Genomic DNA, 19,571 nt, shown 5'->3' with positions numbered 1-19,571 from the left:
AGGGATCACCAATTTAGTATTGGAGGGTAGCGTGGAGGGTAAAAACCGTAGAGGGAGACCAAGAGATGAATACACTAAACAGATTCAGAAGGATGTAGGTTGCAGTAGGTAATGGGAGATGAAGAAACTAACACAGGATAGGGTAGCATGGAGTGCTGCATCAAACCAGTCTCCGGACTGAAGACCACAACAACAACAACAATTTTAATTAGCGTAACAGCTACGTTAATTTTTTAGAGGGGTAAATCCTACGTTATTGTTCCAGACTTACGTATCTAATTGCGCTTGTTATGTATAAGCTTCGAAACACCGCGTTTCATTTGTTTTTTCAATATTTAGCTCTTCACAAGTATGAAATTTAATTTGTCTCTCTCCAAAACAGTTCAAGAAGAAATTTGGAAATTCTTGAACAGTATCTCTATTACTAAGTAGCTGTGGTCAGCTAGTTGCAGATTAACTATCTAACGACTTCCAAGAGCAAAACAATTTGGATTTTTTTAGCATTTCATATAAATGTATAATTGTGTAATTTGTACTATCCCGAAACAGGGGAGATAGTGTCACATACATGATACGTGAATTGGAGTGGCTACCATTAAAACAAAGGCGTTTTTCGTTGCGACGGGAATTTAAATCACCAGTTTTCTCCTCCGGTTGCGAAAACATTCTGTTGGCACCCACTTACAAAGAGAGAAATGATCATCACGATAAAAAAGAGAAATCAGGGCTCGCACGGAAAAATTTAAGTGCTCGTTTTTCTCGCGTGCCTTTCGAGAGTGGAACGGTAGAGAGACAGCATGAAGGTGGTCCATTGTAGCCTCTGCCAGGCACTTGATTGTGAATAGCAGAGTAATCACGTAGATGTAGACGTAGACGTAGATAGAATTATTGACCGAATCTAAAAATTTTAAATGTTGTCAAGATGATCTCATTATGACTACAATGTTACATTAAGGGTTCAACAGAATAATTTAAGTTTTAAAATTAGAAATTGTAAATATGACCTGAGGGAGCCTAACTCACGGCACCCAAATTACCCAGACTATATTCATCCCATCTTCCGAAGTAGCAAAGTCAACATAATAGGGTTTTGTGTCTTTAACCATAATAGGGTTTTGTGTCTTTAACCATAATGGTGTTACATGTGTAACTTCAAATATTTAACACATTAACTCCTTCGTGAAGTAATCAGAAATTGTTGTTGTTGTTGATGATGATGATGATGATGATGATGATTGGTTTTTAGGGCGCTCAACGACACGGTTATTAGCGTTCGTACAAATTCCCAGTCTTAATTATAAACCTTAACGGGCACTGATATATAAACAAATGTTTTTGTATACCTCTATTGAAGATATGTTTGAGGAGTCTGTTTTCATCCAGTCTAACTAGGTATCCATAAAATTTAAATTGTTGTTTCCGCATTGTGTCCATGATCTCTTCGGTGTATTTCTAGAGCTCCTCGTTCTTCTTATTCTACCAAGTCCCATCTAGGTTTCCATAATTTTCCTGAGAATCTTCCTTTTCTTCTTTTCAAGTCCTTACAACTATCTCTTTTTATTTAAAACAAGATACTCAGAGTCATGGAGTCGTTCTGGTTTCATAACTGCATTATAATGCCTGGTTTTGACCTTACAGATTACTGCCCGTTTTTTGTACCGTTCTGTGTTCGTTTATAAGCAAATTTTCTCATCTATCTCCATCTTAACTCATGATTCAGAATTATTAGAGAGCCAAACCTGTTTTATTAAGATAAAATAATGATACCGAAATGATTGATTGACGTGGGTGATGTACGTTCCTTCTTGTTCTGTGGAGGTGATGATGAGGACCCGTTGTAATACCAGGTTGGTTCAGTAAGGATGTGGGATTGACGAAGATGGTATACGAGCTGGACGAGTACATTGCAAAGAATTAATGGATGGAATGCTAGTGTACCGAAGGCGGATACAGTTCATGTTAAGCAGAAAAAGGATGGTTTGGTACCTTCCTTCATGGCAGAAGTAGTAGTGCTGGTACGAAAGTTATATTTCAGGAAATGATTCAGAGATGAGGTGCTGTATTCATCGCGCATAAAAAATTATCAGTCCTGACAACATTTGTTACTGAACAAGTATATACAGTACTTAACTCTGTTCTAAGGAATACCAACGTTAGAGACAATATTTGACTAGTAAGAACATTCTGTCAAATTCCTAATCAGATTAGGTTAAACGTCCAGGAAATTCGAAGTCCATTCGCTGAGCGATGAACTGGGTGAGCGAGCGGCGGTCGTCGGAAGTAAACCAGCTAAATCCGCATTTGAGTTCGACTTGACCCTCCACTTCGCTCTGCCGTCGACGGGAAGTGCAGACCACAAAATACCCGGTGGGTAGAAGTATAATGAGCAAAGCACTAATGCCGCCCAAGTGACCGATGTAGCAAAATAATGCGACAAAGACGGCGGTCTCCGTACGCCGGACCGGAACTATAGTGTCATCTCGCCGCGTACGCCTGCTGCTCAGGCAACCCGGCTGTCTCTGTTGCTCCGCGTAGAGCGTCGTACCCCGTACATACAGCGTGAGGGAAGATGGGACACTTGCTGGTAGATGTGCGGAAATACGCCAAGGTTCTCGGTAATAGAAAGTACAACAGGGAGTTTAGATTCGAGATGAAGTCGCTCCAGGGATTTCAGAAGGTGTATTTACATTGAGGTGGACTAGGGTACAGGCGGGAGAAGGTAATCAAGTATGGAAAATTAGGTGGAGTGAGAGTAGCAGAGTTCATTAAATGACGAGGGTACAGAAGGAGTAAGAGAAAGTGAAGTAACAAAGATAACTGACGTGTGCGTCAAACTTCGGCTTTATGCCCCCCCTCCTTTCCCTGTTCCCCTCCCTCCAAAGGAATCCGCTTTCTTGTTTAATACCCACCCAACTCCTCCTCCAATCTGCCCTTCTTAGTTTCCTACATTTTAATGCGTTATTAAAGCAAAATTACAGTGTAAGTGCTTTTCTTTAATTGTTGACTATTTTAGGTGGATGTTAAGTCTGGAACTATTTGGTTGCCTGTTTCAACAAGAAGTCATCAAAATACCAATGGCAAACTCCATACGAACCAAACCGTTTACACCTCTAACTTGTTAGTAAAATGAAATGAGCCGTTTCAAATGAAGTAAGTAAACGGTGTAAATTTCAGTAAGTTGTTTTTGTGTAATACGAGGGAACTTAAAAAGTAACGGCACACATGATTGGTGTGGCCGTGCGGTTCTAGGCGCTTCAGTCTGGAAACGCGTGACCGCTACGGTCGCAGGTTCGAATCCTGCCTCGGTCATGGATGTGTGTGATGTCCTTAGGTTAGTTAGGTTTAATTAGTTCTACGTTCTAGGCGACTGATGACCTCAGAACTTAAGTCGCATAGTGCTCAGACCCATTTGAACCATTTTTTTTTTTTTTTTTTTGGCACACTTTGTTATGGCGGACCAAGTAACTTTTATTGAAACCTGCAATACACATCGAAGTGACACAGATGCCTAATACTGTTTTTCAACATTATTACCAAGTCTGTGTCAGGAACAATCGGAACGTCCTACCAGTCGCTCGATTCCTCGACGACAGAAATCCATTCGTAGGTCACGAAGCATTTCGAGAACAGCTGTGTGAACGTTCCCAAGGTCGGAAAATCTGTAACTGCTGCGAATCAACTCCTCAATTGCCCGGACATTGTCGTCTGTGCTTGATGGCCTTCTTTCCCGATCAGCACAAACCATGTCTGTCCGACCTTGGTCAAATTGTTAGCACCATTTCTTTAAGGGTGGACACGACATTGCATTTGATCCATATACCTTCAGAATCCCACTGAGAATTTGTGTTTAATTCAGATGTTTCACCCACAAGGATCGTACTCCGCCGCATACTTCAACTTTGGACTACGTTTCCAGTTCCCGTGACTCTTTACTCTGACCCTGTGAGGCACCTGTTATCCATGCCGCAGCGGAAATGTGTTTGCAAGGAAACCAGAACACGTTCTCTCTTCTGACAATGCGCCACTATTGTTGGGCAATGGTCCTCTGGTGGCATGACATGTGTAACTTTTTTTTTTTTTTGAAGCCCCTTCGTATATACTGAAACTCTGACCCTGTGAGGCACCTGTTATCCATGCCGCAGCGGAAATGTGTTTGCAAGGAAACCAGAACACGTTCTCTCTTCTGACAATGCGCCACTATTATTGGGCAATGGTCCTCGGGTGGCATGACATGTGTAACTTTTTTTTTTTTTTTTAAGCCCCTTCGTATATACTGAAACTCTGACCCTGTGAGGCACCTGTTATCCATGCCGCAGCGGAAATGTGTTTGCAAGGAAACCAGAACACGTTCTCTCTTCTGACAATGCGCCACTATTGTTGGGCAATGGTCCTCTGGTGGCATGACATGTGTAACTTTTTTTTTTTAAGCCCCTTCGTATATACTGAAACTCTGACCCTGTGAGGCACCTGTTATCCATGCTGCAGCGGAAATGTGTTTGCAAGGAAACCAGAACACGTTCTCTCTTCTGACAATGCGCCACTATTGTTGGGCAATGGTCCTCTGGTGGCATGACATGTGTAACTTTTTTTTTTAAGCCCCTTCGTATGTACTGAAACTCTGACCCTGTGAGGCACCTGTTATCCATGCCGCAGCAGAAATGTGTTTGCAAGGAAACCAGAACACGTTCTCTCTTCTGACAATGCGCCACTATTGTTGGGCAATGGTCCTCTGGTGGCATGACATGTGTCACTTTTTTTTTTAGCCCCTTCATATATACTGAAACTCTGACCCTGTGAGGCACCTGTTAACCATGCCGCAGCAGAAATGTGTTTGCAAGGAAACCAGAACACGTTCTCTCTTCTGACAAAGCGCCACTATTGTTGGGCAATGGTCCTCTGGTGGCATGACATGTGTAACTTTTTTTTTGAAGCCCCTTCGTATATACTGAAACTAGGACAAAATCACGCAGTCAAAAGGCAAACTACTTTAAACATTGAAACGTTTCCTTTTCCATTGTTTCATTGGCGATTCATGCATTGCCCTAATAAACAGAACAACAAACGCAAAAGGTACGCTCCACGCTGTTGTATTGGCTCACATGGCATAACGAAAATGGCTGCATCTAGGAGTCAAAAAGAATGGAGAAATGTCTCCGTAGCAGTGAGATGAAGGTCTTACGGAGCCGTTGAGCAACGCAGCTCAGTCCGAGTCTCTACAAGATTTCCATTCATCATCCTCCTTCTTGTTCTTCCTTTTCCTCCTCCTCCTCATTTCTTTTGCCCACAGTTACCTTACACCAGTCATATCACTGCTAAGAGGTAGTAATGTAGAATTATGAGGGTGGGACGCTATCAAAGCTCGAATTTACTTATCAGATACTTTGTTTTGTTTCCACGTGTTCGTCAAATAGACAAGCAACGTACAAACGATGTTTATCAAACTTAACCTCACTTCTGAAGCAGCTTCCATGCTGAATGTATTTTGTTTTGACACTAGGGGAGCTAGCAATGCAGACAAAACTTTTCTGACATTGGCTTTAGTATATATATATATATAAGAGAGAGATAAATATATGCATGAAAATCTGCTAAAGAAAACATTACACTCCAAACCTGATGATTTCTTCAACTATCTCCAAATGGACAGTCAGATTTGTTGGAATTACTTTAGAAAATAAAAAGGCATAATAATGTGAAACTGTATTCCATTTTCTTGATGATTATCTGTAACATCTAGATACCTGGCAACTGGAGCATTTATCTAAGATTCTAAATTGGTAGCCTGCGTTTCATTTCCTACAGCGCGTGAAAATGCTCTGAAAACATGTTAAGCAATAAATGAATTATTAGAGTACAGTATTGTTTGTTGCACACGCTTTCGTACGTCGTGCAATGAATATTGATTTTTTTGTTCAGTACGCGTTTCTGAGTAATATTTTGACGGAAAAGGCGCAACATCTCTACCATTTTGGTAATAGCTGGCAATCATTTATTTTGTCAATATAATTCTACTGTAACGTTTTCAAAAGCTCCGGAAACTCGCGATATAAAGAGAGAAACAGCAATAAAAATTCTTTTTTCGCTCTAAAAACGCTGCAAAACATCAACATTCGGACAGTCATCATTTTTAAGACTTTTGTTTGACAGCTTTAGGCATAAACGGTAAAGCTAGTCTGTCAAATCGGACGTCAGTGAATATTTTTAACAAACACGTCGAACACTGTCATTGTTCGAGAAACAGGTCAAACGCCGTCCCCACTTACCAAACAAGTCAGGTACACTATTCGTCTAACAAGCAAGTCTGTCACAGACTCAGTTTGATAAACAAGCCTAGCACGGACTTCGTACGACGAGCACGTCAAAGAAGGACTCCGTTTGACAAACACGTCGTACTCGGCTTCGTTTGACACACAAGTCACACACTAACTTTATTGACAAACACGTCGATGATGATAGATGATGATAGATAAACTCCAGTGGAAGACTCTGCAGGAGAGACGCTCAGTAGCTCGGTACGGGCTTTTGTTAAAGTTTCGAGAACATACCTTCACCGAAGAGTCAAGCAATATATTGCTCCCTCCTACGTATATCTCGCGAAGAGACCATGAGGATAAAATCAGAGCGATTAGATCCCACACAGAAGCATACCGACAATCCTTCTTTCCACGTACAATACGAGACTGGAATAGAAGGGAGAACCGATAGAGGTACTCAGGGTACCCTCCGCCACACACCGTCAGGTGGCTTGCGGAGTATGGATGTAGATGTAGATGTAGAGATCGTAGCAGCATTATTTGATCGTCTACATGAGCTTCCGCCTGCTGCAACGTCAAACAATGACTCCGTTTGACAAACACGTCGTACACGGTTTAGTTTGACACACATCACACCCAAATTTTGTTTGACAAACACGTCGATCGTAGCAGCATTATTTGATCGTCTACATGAGCTTTCGCATGCTGCAAAGTCAAACAATGACTCCGTTTGACAAGCACGTCGTACACGGTTTCGTTTGACACACGTCACACCCAAACTTTGTTTGACAAACACGTCGATCGTAGCAGCATTATTTGATCGTCTACACGAGCTTTTGCATGCTGCAACTTGGTGTGTGCGCTTGCAGGGTGCTCTCGACGAGAGCGGTGAGTGGTACGAGGAGGCGGAGCTGGTGCCGCAGCAGACGCAGCTGCAGCCGCCGCAGCCTGCTGCGGGGGCCGAGCGCCGCAACAGATCGCCCTACTACTACGCCGACCTCTTCCGGGAGCGAGACGAACCAGAGCCGCCGCCCCCGCCGCTGCCAGCGCCCTCTCTGCGCCGCCAGCAACAGGTAGACACACACGTGGCCCAGCTCCCCCAGCTTTCCTACATCTTAACCGGAATAACAAAGCTACGGGGAAGCTGTCATAGCAACAAACACTAGTAGAATAAGTTTGGCCGCTTCCTCTGTCCTGTCTATAGTTATCATCTCGATCTGTTGTAGTCTACCTGCAAACTGATGAGCGAGTAGATTTTTTGGGTAGGGAAGTAACCTCTCCAGGAAAAGCTGTTAATTCCTTACAAAATGACTAAATATGAATTTCTCGCGTAACAGTGCAGTCCAGCGAGCAGTCGTAGATTCTCTTCGTGTGCGTTTCTCGCTCTGTATACGCTGCCTTATCATAAAAGTGAAGCACTCAGAAGATAAGGTTGGGTGCCAATATTAACTTAGTACATGAACACATCATCGACTGTTGTGTACACTCTCATCGTTCACACAATGAGACTTGCGATTACCTGTGCCAGATTGAACAGCCAGTAGAGAGCGTTAGTGTTGTTCGTGTTTGGCGTTGTTACCAGACCTGGTAAGATACTTATGGGACGTTAATAGTGTCAGATGTTGAATGATCACTGCAAAAAATACGGAGATGCCGTGTACGTATGAAGCAGCGTTATCAGCACCTGGCAGAGTTTGAAAGGAGAATAATGGTAGGTCTCCATAAGGTTCTTGCAACAGTCTTCTTTGTTTTTAAAGGAGTCCTTCTCATCGATTTTCCCCGTGAACGTCGTACTGTGAAGGCTGCATAGTACCGCCTACCTTTGGACCAAACAAAACGTGCGTATCGTCAGAAAAGGCGCATCATTTCCAATTCGGGAAGCAATCGTGCTTGATGACAACGCTCGACCCCACACAGAGAATCCGAAATCAACAAAAAATTCAGGAATTGTTCTGGACCACACTAGAGCATCTTCTTTACAGACCGGACATATTGCCCTGCGATTTTGATTGCTAAAGGTAGCAGTTGGAGGACATAGATTTGAAGACGATGGATCTGTGGAAGTGTTCGTACGCAACTGGCTGCTGTCACAGCCTTGTTCATTTTACGAAAATAGGATCAAGAAACTGCCTATCCACTAGGAGAATAGAGACAACACAGAAAAATAAGTTCGTGTGTATGAATTTTTCTGACGCGTAAGTAAACTTAAGAAAAAATTCCAGTTTATAATTACTTCACCCTCGTATTCCTTAACGTTTGCGTTTAATAGGGAAGTTGATGGATACGTCCAACGCCAACTACTGACATTTTATCGTGCGAACAAGTATTTGTTTACAATTTGGCCAGCTCTCTCTGCTTCCAATCAGCGTGGTCCCTATGTATGAAATATTCGTCTGTTCAGTGCATACGCTAAATGTACGTTTGCGAGTTCCTGCAATGATCAGGACGTCGATTTCGACATGTTGTGAAATGGTAACTTTGATAAAATCTTTGGGAATTTACACGCAACAGGCCATTGGGTAATCGTTTTCCAAGGTACAGCCACCAACGTAGATTGGTTACTCAGTTTTTTTAACGTAGCCTCTTTAGAGACACGTGTCTCACAAGCATTGTTCAGTTAAGATATCGAATCATCTGAGGTATTTATTTACGGCTTTTAAATCATTTTCTATAAATACACAGTTTAGGATTGTGTACTGTCTTTAGGATTTGATCTCACGAGTTTAAGGCAACGTGTATGTGATAACAGTGATGAAGCAATTCTTGCCATGATGTTGTTGAAAAGTGTGGTTCTTTAATCTGTGGGATGTCTGGAGCGAGGATTCTGGTACTAACAGTATATTAGAGATTCGGGCTGGAATAGGTCTGAAAACGATATTCTACAAAAAGTATATGGGATGTGTATCGGAGTAGTATCTATTAGAAGGAGCTTAGGTATCAGGAGATGATTAGGATTTATCCAAAATGAAGGTAATCTGCTACAGTTTTTATCTAGTGAGTGACTGTGACGTAGGTTAAAACTGACAAGATTTGTCGCCATCGAATATGCTCTCGGGATTACCAAAGGTTAGGCTGTTTGAAAAGCTCACGGGTTTACAGCAGCGAACTGCGCGAACAGCAAAATGTCCGCCAGCGCACCATGACTTGAATGCCCAGTATAACAGTAGAAAATTTTTGCGCAGGATCATAAGCGAAACACTAACCTGTAATAGCAAAACCGCGATTGCAGTAAAATATCTCACTACTGAATATCCCCAGGATACGACCAACTGGAATATTTGCGTCCTCATTTCTAATTACTGGGAAAGTCTGACGTTATACAGGTGTCGACTGAGATTAACCTGTTGTCCTCTGTCGACATCTCGCAGACAGCTCTGCTTTAACAGGAAGGAGGATTGCTGACGAGACTGGGGGCGAGCGGACGTGCTAGCTATCCATATGTGTGAGAGACGCCAAAAAAAAAAAAAAAAAATTAAAAAATGGCCTCTGGATTGTTAGCAGGTCCCGTCTCCTGCCTATAGTTGTGATGATTACAACTCTCTAATACAATTACAACTTAGTAAATTATTGACATTAGGTTCAATGATCCTATAATAAATGGGAAATAATTGTATGCGGCCTGGAGAACAACCACCTAACATTAAGGTCAAAGCAGGCGGGGGGATGTCGAGTCGAGCCAAATATGCCAGATAACCATAGATATAGCTACTAAACTACAGCCAACCAGCGGCGAACTCGTCGTAGTCCAAACCCGTAAAGATCTGAGACCGTAACAATCGTTCGCAACATATCGGTACCAAGAATTTTACCGAAAATTGCAATGATGAAAAAACTAACAGAAAAGAATAGAAACAAATGTCAGATTTCTTCCCAGACACCAGAATTTTCTACCTTTCCACCACTGTTTGAATTATTCAGCACAACTTTTTGCTTTTTGTTTCTTAAATATGATTCAAACTAGTCGCGGAGTTGCCTCGAAAATATTCTTAGATTTGCAAAATGTACCAAGTCGGCTTGACGAATTTTGAGTGAAAGGTCATTCACGTGTATGAAGAGTAAAAGTGGACTCCAAACTGAACCTTGTGGAACACTGTTCCTGATTTCTCCGCAGTCGCTCACATTTTCTACTTTTCTCCGCCCCGATCCCTTTTGCTCGACTCTGCAGAGCGTATGGCGGGAGCGTACTGACGCGAGCCGTGTGGTGTGCAGGGGTACCGCAAGTGCGTGAGCCTCGACGCAGCCGCGCCTTCGTGCCCCGCCAGCCAGCAGCGGCCAAGCGCTGCGGCAGGGGCGCGCGCCTACCGCAAGAGCGCCAGCCTCGACGCCACGCCGCTGGCGGCGCTGCTGCTAGAGGCGCCCCCGTCCACACACCAGCAGCAGCAGCCAGCCCCACAGCCCGGGGGACATGCGCCCATGCCGCCCCAGCACCGACGGGTCGCTGCCTACCAGCAGGTCAGCTCCACAAACCACCTTCCCCTCCTTTTTCTTTTTAACACTATTTTATTAGGCCACCTTCTTGTCCATCTGTCTGTTCGTTAAGTACAAATTTTGCATCTGTTTCTGAACTAGCTACCCGTTGAGCTAGAGACTTGAAGCCCGCCTGGTTGGCCGGGCAGTCTAACACACGGCTTTCCGGGTGGAAAGGAGCGCCTGGTCCTCGGCACGAATCCGCCCAGCGGATTTGTGTCGAGGTCCGGTGAACCGGCCTGTCTGTGGGTGGTTTTTAGGCGGTTTTCCATCTGCCTCGGCGAATGCGGGCTAGTTCTCCTTATTCCACCTCAGTTACACTATGTCGGCGATTGCCGCGCAAACACGTTCTGCACGTACTCTACCACGCAAACATGGGGGTTACACTCGTCTCGTGTGAGACGTTTCCTGGGGGGTCCACCGGGGGCCGAACCGCGCAATAACCCTAGGTTCGATGTGGGGCGGCGGAGGGGTGAAGTGGACTGCGGTAGTCGTTGTGGCATTGTGGACCACTGCGGCTGCGGCGGGGACGGAGCCTCTTCGTCTTTTCTAGGTCCCTGGTTAACATACAATACAATAGAGACTTGAAATTTTAAACGGAGCTCGAAACTGAATCACAATGCAATATGATGCTGCTTTCTTGTCTGTCTAATCCACATACAAAAGAAATTAGTACACCCTTTTAGAAGTATCCAATTCACCCAAGATCTGTTGATACAACAGCGCATATGGAGTACATGAAATGATTACATTTACAGGTAAATAGCACAAGTGGTTCTGAGGTACAGTCGATACTGAAAAACCCACATTAGTGCTTGGTGTAACCTCGACAGGCGCTGACTCTCGCGTCGAATTTATCGTACAGATGGCTAATACAGTCCTGTGATACGTAATGTCACGCCTGCTCGAACTGTCCACTTAGCTCTATAAAAGTTGTTGGTTGACCAGTCACATGAACCACTTTTTGTCCCATCATATCCTTCACGTGCTCGCTGGAGACAAGTCCGGAGAATTTTTCTGCCCAGGGAAGGTGCTGCGCACCTTTCAGAGCACGTTGAGTTTCACAGGATCTGCGCCTGCATTGTCCTGTTGGACCAAAACACCACATTCGTGTTGCTAGATTGGCAAAAGAGCGGTCTTAACAGCACTCTGAATGCACCAATTGCTTATTAGCGGCCCCTCAAGGCACTCCAAAAGTGAACAAGTGTTATAGATTATCGCATACCAGACGGTAAGGCAAAGGATTGGTCCTTCACGTGCTTATAGGCAGAATTTCTTTCATCGCTGACAACAGTGGCATGCCATTCCATCTTCCAAGTGATGCTCTAACGGTACTAGCCGAGCCGTGCGCGTCGATGCTGTGGCATCAGTGGAAGACGAGTTAGAGTTGTATATGTCCATAGTCCCTCTGCTGATAATCAGCTCGCACCACTTTGTGTCGATACATCTGGGCTCGCAAAGCCCTCTTCTCCGTCTGTGGTATCTGTACGATCTGCCACTACTGCCCTTACAATATAACGAGCCTGGCGAGCCGTCTGTTCTGCGTGGATGTCCAGAACCTCATCTATGAGTGTCATAATGTTCACGTGACCATTGATACCAGCGTCGTTGTACAACTGACGCAGCATGTCCAACTTGTGTGGCAATTCTACGAAAGGACCATCCCGCCACTCGGAAGGCCACAGTTTTACCACTTTCAAACTCGCTGAGTTGGCTGTAGGAAGCATGAATGTGTCTCTGTGGCATGGTTGCCTGCTTGCTTCACACATTTTCACCACACTGAGACTTCTCTCTCTGACTATTCCCTATTTAAAGGTAGGCCCAGATGGCGCTATGGTAGCTATGCCAATTTCCTATCAGTTGGTGCACAATGTTAAAGCCATTCTCAATACATCTACTATCACCCAGGTGGCGTATGCAGTCATCAGATCAAAATCGATGTCGCCTTTCCAGGTACACTAATTCTTTTCCAGGCAATGTAGTCCCATGGTGGTAGGGACGAAGTAAAAAGGTGGGGAAACTCTTGACCTCTCGGCTGCCTTCAAAAGCGGCATGTTGTGCATGTGGTTTAGGATTGCGTTCCAAGCTTTGTGCGTGGAACGTGATGACAGCCACCAGAAGGCCCTAATGCTTCAGCAAGCGCTGCTGTCACCTCTGCAGAGCTGACCTTATGGTGTTCCGGCGCCATAACCACTTGGCTGGCCAAGCCGTGTATTCACTGCAAGCTCGTTTCCTTCCAATTAAACACAGTTCAGCCCAGAATTCACTCTGCCTTACGTTTTCTTTTTTGGATTACGTTTTTGAACTTCGTTATTCTGCCATACCATCTCTGGTGTTCATTCTCCTTCTCTTCTTGTCCTCCTGTTCACACTCAGTTAACCACTGTTCGAAGTCGTTGGCCAGATGACCAGACTCTATTATATCAGTAAGTCGTTCCCAAACCATGTCAAATTCCCGTCACAACAGTTTGCGACAATAATAGTTATTTCAATAAAGATAATTTTTTTAATGTTACACGTTTTAAATCGCACTAAAAAGTATAAAATAATTTCTCTTACCACCCCCCTCCTCCCCCTCCCGTCAACAACCCACACGGATTGCTAACCCCATAAAGATGGTTCTGAAAATTTGCGATTCTGAATAGCTAAAAATATTTGTAAGATTTAAAACGAAAAACAAAGGTACATGTAATACGTAACTGATGCATAAATAATCCAGCTCTACGGCATGCATCTGACGCTTTTCGTTATAAATTATCATGCATTTCATTATAAAACTTACAAGTTTTTTTCACAACCACAAATTTTTAGAACTATCTGCATGGGGTTAGGAATCTGTATGAGGCTGGGAGAAATTATTTTGTACTTCTTGGTCTACTTTAAAAAAATGTTGTACTGTAAATTTATTTTTATTTAGATAATTATTTTATTCGGCCAAAAGAGATCGTCCATTAGTAATACCAGGTGTCCATAAGGTTCGACTATCATTCCACAAAATCGTAATGTGGAAACTGTTACAAGCAGAACATCATATTTTTGTAAAACGTTTACCAGCTCAGAGTTGTTTTTCTGTTATGCCAGAATTTCAATAAGAGCCCCACCTGTCGTTCGTAAAACAGTAAGTCGATATCACCGTTCTTAGCGTGCATTGGTCAGCAACGCAGCATCGGCAGTTATGATTGCTTCTTTGATTTGTGCACAGAGGTCAACTTGTGTTGTGTACACGCAGTCTGTGACCTAATCCCCCAAAAAGAAATCTAATTGCCTGACATAGGGGCTGTACGATGGGACCATGAGACCCACCCAATCCTCAGGAAATATGTCACTCAGCTCATCCCACACGTCCAAACTCCAATGTTGGGGTGCACCACCAATCTGTAAGATAAAAGACACCTGCAGCTCTTCGATCTGTTGTAGCAGCAGTTGTCAGAGCATGCCAGTCAGACGTTTCCCGTTATGGTTTCCTATATGAAGAAAAATTGGCTTATCACACTATCATGCATTATGCCACAACAAACATTAAGTTTCAAGCTGTCACATATGTCTTCACCTGTCTTGTATGTGTTTCTGGTGCCTTAATTCCTAACGTTGTAGCGATCTACATGTCCATAAATACGGAACGTTGTTTCTTCTGAAAACTGGCTCTTTTCAGTTAATCATAGCTTCAGTGAAGACCGTCATGTAACACAAGAATGAATAATGCAGAGGATGATCGTTTGGCTGCAAGGCTTGCACCGTTTTCACTTTCTACATTAAAAGGTATAACCGATTACATAACAGTTTATGGAAAAGTGAGCTGTCTGCCTGCAATTCGTGTGATGCAAGGCCAATTGACTTCTGAGGGTTGCGCTGAAATGTAGTTTGCACTTTATGATAAAGTGTACCGAGTGAGGAGGCGCAGTGGATAGCTCACTGGACCCGCATTCGGGAAGACCACGGTTCAAACCCGGGTCCTGCCATTCTGATTTAGGTTTTCCGTGATTTTCCTAAATCGCTTCTGGAAAATCCCAGGATGGTCTATTTGAAAGGGCACAGCCGACTTCCTTCCCCACCCTTCCCTAATCCGATGGGACCAATGACCTCGCTTTTTGGTCCCCCCAACTCAACCAACCAACCAACCAACCAACCAACCAACCTATCTACCTACCTACCTACCTACATACATACCTACATACCTACCAAACTATGAATTAGTACTTGGGACACAGGGGGATGTCCACTTCCAGGATGGTTTTTGAACTACTTTATTATGCTTGTTTTTGCCGGTGGTGTCCTCACATAGCTATGTCGATAACTCTGGAGTACCGTTGTCACAAATTTGGATTCTGCACACCAGATGATACATTGTGCTTTCTCATGGTCTGTCGCCATTTTGATGTAATCCATGTCAAATCTGCTACGAAGGAGAAATCATAAAAGCTTCGAGAGCTGATAACCTTTTTACAACAACCACAATTCTCTGTCTCTAATAGTTTCCAAGTTAAGATTTTTTTAAATGATCGTGTGACTTCATGTAGACCTAGACACTGGACTGACATTCTGAATGAATCCAAATCCCCTCCAGTCATCAATTCCCTAAATGAGACAACACAGTGAAAGCCGTTCACCTGTATGCAATGTTACTGAGTTATCTGAGCTTGCAGTTGCACACAGTGAACGCTGGTTAGCCTGCCAGTTGGAGCAATAGTACCAGCAACTCAATTGCTTTGTGTCCAATGCACTCTCGCTGATATTCATCCTCTCAGAAACAAAGTTAAAGAAACTAATAGGGAAAAGTATTGATTCTTATGCTACTTATAGCCTCGTATGTTAGCTACATCGTGAACTGCATTTTTCGTCATTGGTCATATTTATTGTGATATTTCGAAGTCGGGTAATCTACTCCGCGAAATTCTAACGATTTGAAACGAATTACAGAAATCGCTATGATTTTACACTATGTGCACGTTAGGTCGTACGTTGCTGTGGGTGAAATGTAGATAACATATTCCATTTTTCCTTAATCGTGGGAGTATACCTATATCTATCTTCAGTGTGGATTTTATGCAGCGCTCTCTCTTCCACACAAGAGAGTAAACTGCTCATGACATCCACTGTATTTCATAAATTGTTCAAGGTTTCCAAAGAAAAATATTCGCATAACAACAGATTTTTTCCAGTGGGTAAAGTATTTTTTTAGCATCATCAATAGCAAGAAATTGCACGTTTGCTTTTATACTGATAATGCGCATTTTCTGAAGCTATTAACCTTTATTGTCTCCAGTAGCTTGTTTGGGTTCTGCCACAACTGCAACTGCATTAGCATCAAACTGAGGTGAAACACTCTAAGCTGAGCTGGGTTTCATCAAAAGAAGCGAAATTAAACTTGGATTAAGAGAGATGTACGTATTACTCAGGACTCAACAGTGATGACATTTCTATATTCTGAGGGAAGGAAGTAAGGAAGAAATATTAGGATTTAATTAACGTCCTGTCAGCAACGAGGTCATTAGAGGCGGAGCATAAGCCCAGATTGTGGCTGAAGCTTTCCAATAGATTTTATTCCTATAATTCAATGTCTGAGAAACATGAAAAGAATTCACAGTATTTAGCGCATAATCTTTTTGTTCCTAACTGCATTCAGAGTGAATTAATGAAATTATATAGCACAAATATCTTTTGATGTGTTAAGCACAAAAATCTGTTTTCATTTTGGTTAGTAATCGCAAGTGGTTCGTAAAAGGACTTTTTTGGCTCCAGAATGGTGCTCCTCGACGAGACAAAGTGACTATTTCGTAGCTCTGAAGTTGTGACCACTCTGACGACTTGCAGAATTCTGTCGACTACTCACCATAGAGAAAATAGATTATCATAGAGGTCAATAGCTCAAGAAAGTGCTCATTCTTGATATAAGAATAACATTTAATTTCTTCACTTACGTTGCTGCTAACACACATTAACTTACATTCGTCTAACTATCAATGGCCTTCAAAAAATTCCACTTCTCCGTTTAAAAATCTGTAGTTACTCGTATATCATAGTAGATAAGAAAGTTTTTCATGTTAACTGTATGGCAAAAACTCTGCTCTTTGCACAGAATCATTTGACAAAAGCTTGTTTCCATGTGTCCAACTATTTATAAGATACAATAGATGCCATGAGAAGTTCACTCTCGCTGTATTGTTTTCCCACGAGAACAGAAGTAAATGTTCTTCAAGTAATCGATTTTTTTTAGGTTAAACATAGATATATCTCCTCTTAAGCTTAAATAAAAATTCAGGGTTTGTATGTCCATCCTTGTGATCGGAGATCTAGGGTATTTCGGCCGTTCACTTATGTAAGAAAATGAAACACCTACAGCTGTCCTTATTATGTCATTTATTGTATGGCTACCAGTTTCGGTGCTGCAGTACGCCATCTTCAGATCTTAGCTGATGCTAAAGAGGTTAACACTATCCGTATACATGGTGCATGAGTGACTTACGCAGACTACCTGGAACTGTGATGTTGTCCCTCCAACCCTCAACTGCAGTTACAGATAGTCTGCGTAAACTAGTTATGTTGGCCACAGATACATCGCCTTTACAGATAATGTTAATCCGTTTCGCATAAGGGAGCCCTTGAAGAAAGTGCACTGAAGCACCGAAGCTTGTAGTCGTACAATAAATGACGTCATAAGAACAACTGTACGTGTTTCATTTTCCTACAAAAATTGAGTACATTAACTACATTTGCTATGCAGCAATGTATGACGTAAGGTACATGAAACTTAGTCACCGCGACTCTTACTTTCCTACTTTTCATTGCAGTCTTTTCGAATTTCGTTTGGTGGATTACATAATTTCGAAGTATAACAGTAACTATGACCATTAAAGAAACGATAGGCACTACACCATGAAACGACTGAATGAGGCTATAAGATACGAATAAATCTACTTTTTTACAAAATACTTTCTTTAACATAGATTGCAGAGCAGCTAGCATGTGCGCGTTGCTGCTCTTGCAGTGTACAGTGTCGGCCAAAGCGAGCAAAGATTGTTTTGTTCATTCCTCTAACAACTTCTGTTAATCAGTACAGCGTTAAACCTGTCCAAAGATGCAAGTTTTACGCTTTTTCACTCTATGACTAGTTTCGGGGCGAGACCCAGTTTCAGGTCATCGTAACATAGTCAAAAATCTTATTTCCGAAGACGTGAGAACCGTGTCAAAAACGTGCAACCAACAGCTACGGCGCCTACAAATATGAGTTATCTGCATGCGCTGTAAGTGTTCGTTGCACGTTTCTGACACGGTTTTCACGTCTTCGGAAATACAATTTTTGACTATGTTACGATGATTTGAAACTGGGTCTCGCCCCGAAACTAGTCATCGAGCAAAAAAATAAAAAAAGTAAAATTTGCATCTTTGGACTTGTTTGTCGGCGTACTGAAAGAAGTGGCACCAACGCTGTATAGCCCGGCACTGTGCATCCCTGGCACAGACCTAAAAATACGTATTACACTACTGACTTAAAATGAGATAAAAATACCGAGTGAGGCTGCACATTGGTTAGTACATGAACTCGGGAGAACGATGGTTGAAGTCTTCCAGGTTTAGGTCTTCCGAGATTTTCCTTGATCACTTCAGTCAAATGCCGGGCTGGTTCCTTTGAAAGGGCACGGCCTGTTTCCTTCTCCACCCTTGAAACATGCCGAGCTTGTATTTTGTCGCTAATGACTTCCATCTTGACGAAACGACAAACCGTAATCTTCCTTCCTTCCTCCGACAAAAGACGACAGAAAGCGTATTACTGGCTCCTGGAGCAACGTGGCCGTGCGGCAGGTGGCGTCGTGTTCCTGCGCCGGCGGAAGCGCGACGGAAGAGCCCGGGCAGCCGCAGCCGCAGCAGGCGACGCCTCCGCTAGGCGACGACGCACGCTTCAGCGACAGCGACGCAGACCTCGACGACGAGTACCTGGACATGAGCGGGCAGCCGCGCGCGCGCCGCCACATCTACGAGACGGCGTTCGACTGCCGCGTCGACCGCGCAGCCGCCACCGACGACACCGAAGACATCGACCGCCTCTCCAACCACCCTGCACTGCACGGTTTCTCCAAGGTACGGTACGCCTGCTGCATTCCCTGCGCGCATATTACTGTAAAACTGAAGTGATATCAGGTGTTCCCCAGGGAAGCGTCCTGGGACCTCTACTGTTCCTGATCTATAAAAATGACCTGGGTGACAATCTGAGCAGTTCTCTTAGACTGTTCGCAGATGATGCTGTAATTTACCGTCTAGTAAGATCATACGAAGACCAGTATCAGTTGCAAAGCGATTTAGAAAAGATTGCTGTATGGTGTGGCAGGTGGCAGTTGACGCTAAATAACGAAAAGTTTGAGATGTTCCACATGAGTTCCAAAAGAAATCCGTTGGAATTCGATTACTCGATAAATAGTACAATTCACAAGGCTGTCAATTCAACTAAGTACCTGGGTGTTAAAATTACGAACAACTTCAGTTGGAAGGACCACATAGATAATATTGTCGGGAAGGCGAGCCAAAGGTTGCGTTTCATTGGCAGGACACTTAGAAGATGCAACAAGTCCACTAAAGAGACAGCTTACACTACACTCGTTCGTCCTCTGTTAGAATATTGCTGCGAGGTGTGGGATCCTTACCAGGTGGGATTGACGGAGGACATCGAAAGGGTGCAAAAAAGGGCAGCTCGTTTTGTATTATCACGTTATAGGGGAGAGAGTGTGGCAGATATGATACGTGAGTTGGGATGGAAGTCATTACAGCATAGACGTTTTACGTCGCGGCGAGACCTTTTTACGAAATTTCAGTCACCAACTTTCTCCTACCTACATAGGTAGGAATGATCATCAAAATA

At 43.3% G+C, this 19,571-nt stretch overlaps 1 protein-coding gene across 1 annotated transcript in view; it reads left to right on the top strand.

Annotated features, from left to right (window-relative positions):
* The window catches only part of LOC126282434 (lateral signaling target protein 2 homolog), a 349,280-nt gene that overhangs the window by 217,328 nt on the left and 112,381 nt on the right, over positions 1–19,571 (top strand). The window contains exons 5-7 of the mRNA XM_049982092.1: positions 7,124–7,327; positions 10,464–10,706; positions 18,521–18,796. Coding sequence (XP_049838049.1) covers positions 7,124–7,327; positions 10,464–10,706; positions 18,521–18,796 — 723 coding nt within the window. The remainder of the gene's footprint in view (positions 1–7,123; positions 7,328–10,463; positions 10,707–18,520; positions 18,797–19,571) is intronic.

Source organism: Schistocerca gregaria, chromosome 7 (assembly GCF_023897955.1).
Source record: "Schistocerca gregaria isolate iqSchGreg1 chromosome 7, iqSchGreg1.2, whole genome shotgun sequence".
Lineage (NCBI taxonomy): Eukaryota > Metazoa > Arthropoda > Insecta > Orthoptera > Acrididae > Schistocerca > Schistocerca gregaria.
The sequence above is the reverse complement of the archived record's forward strand: the minus strand, read 5'-3'. Positions and strand labels throughout refer to the sequence as shown.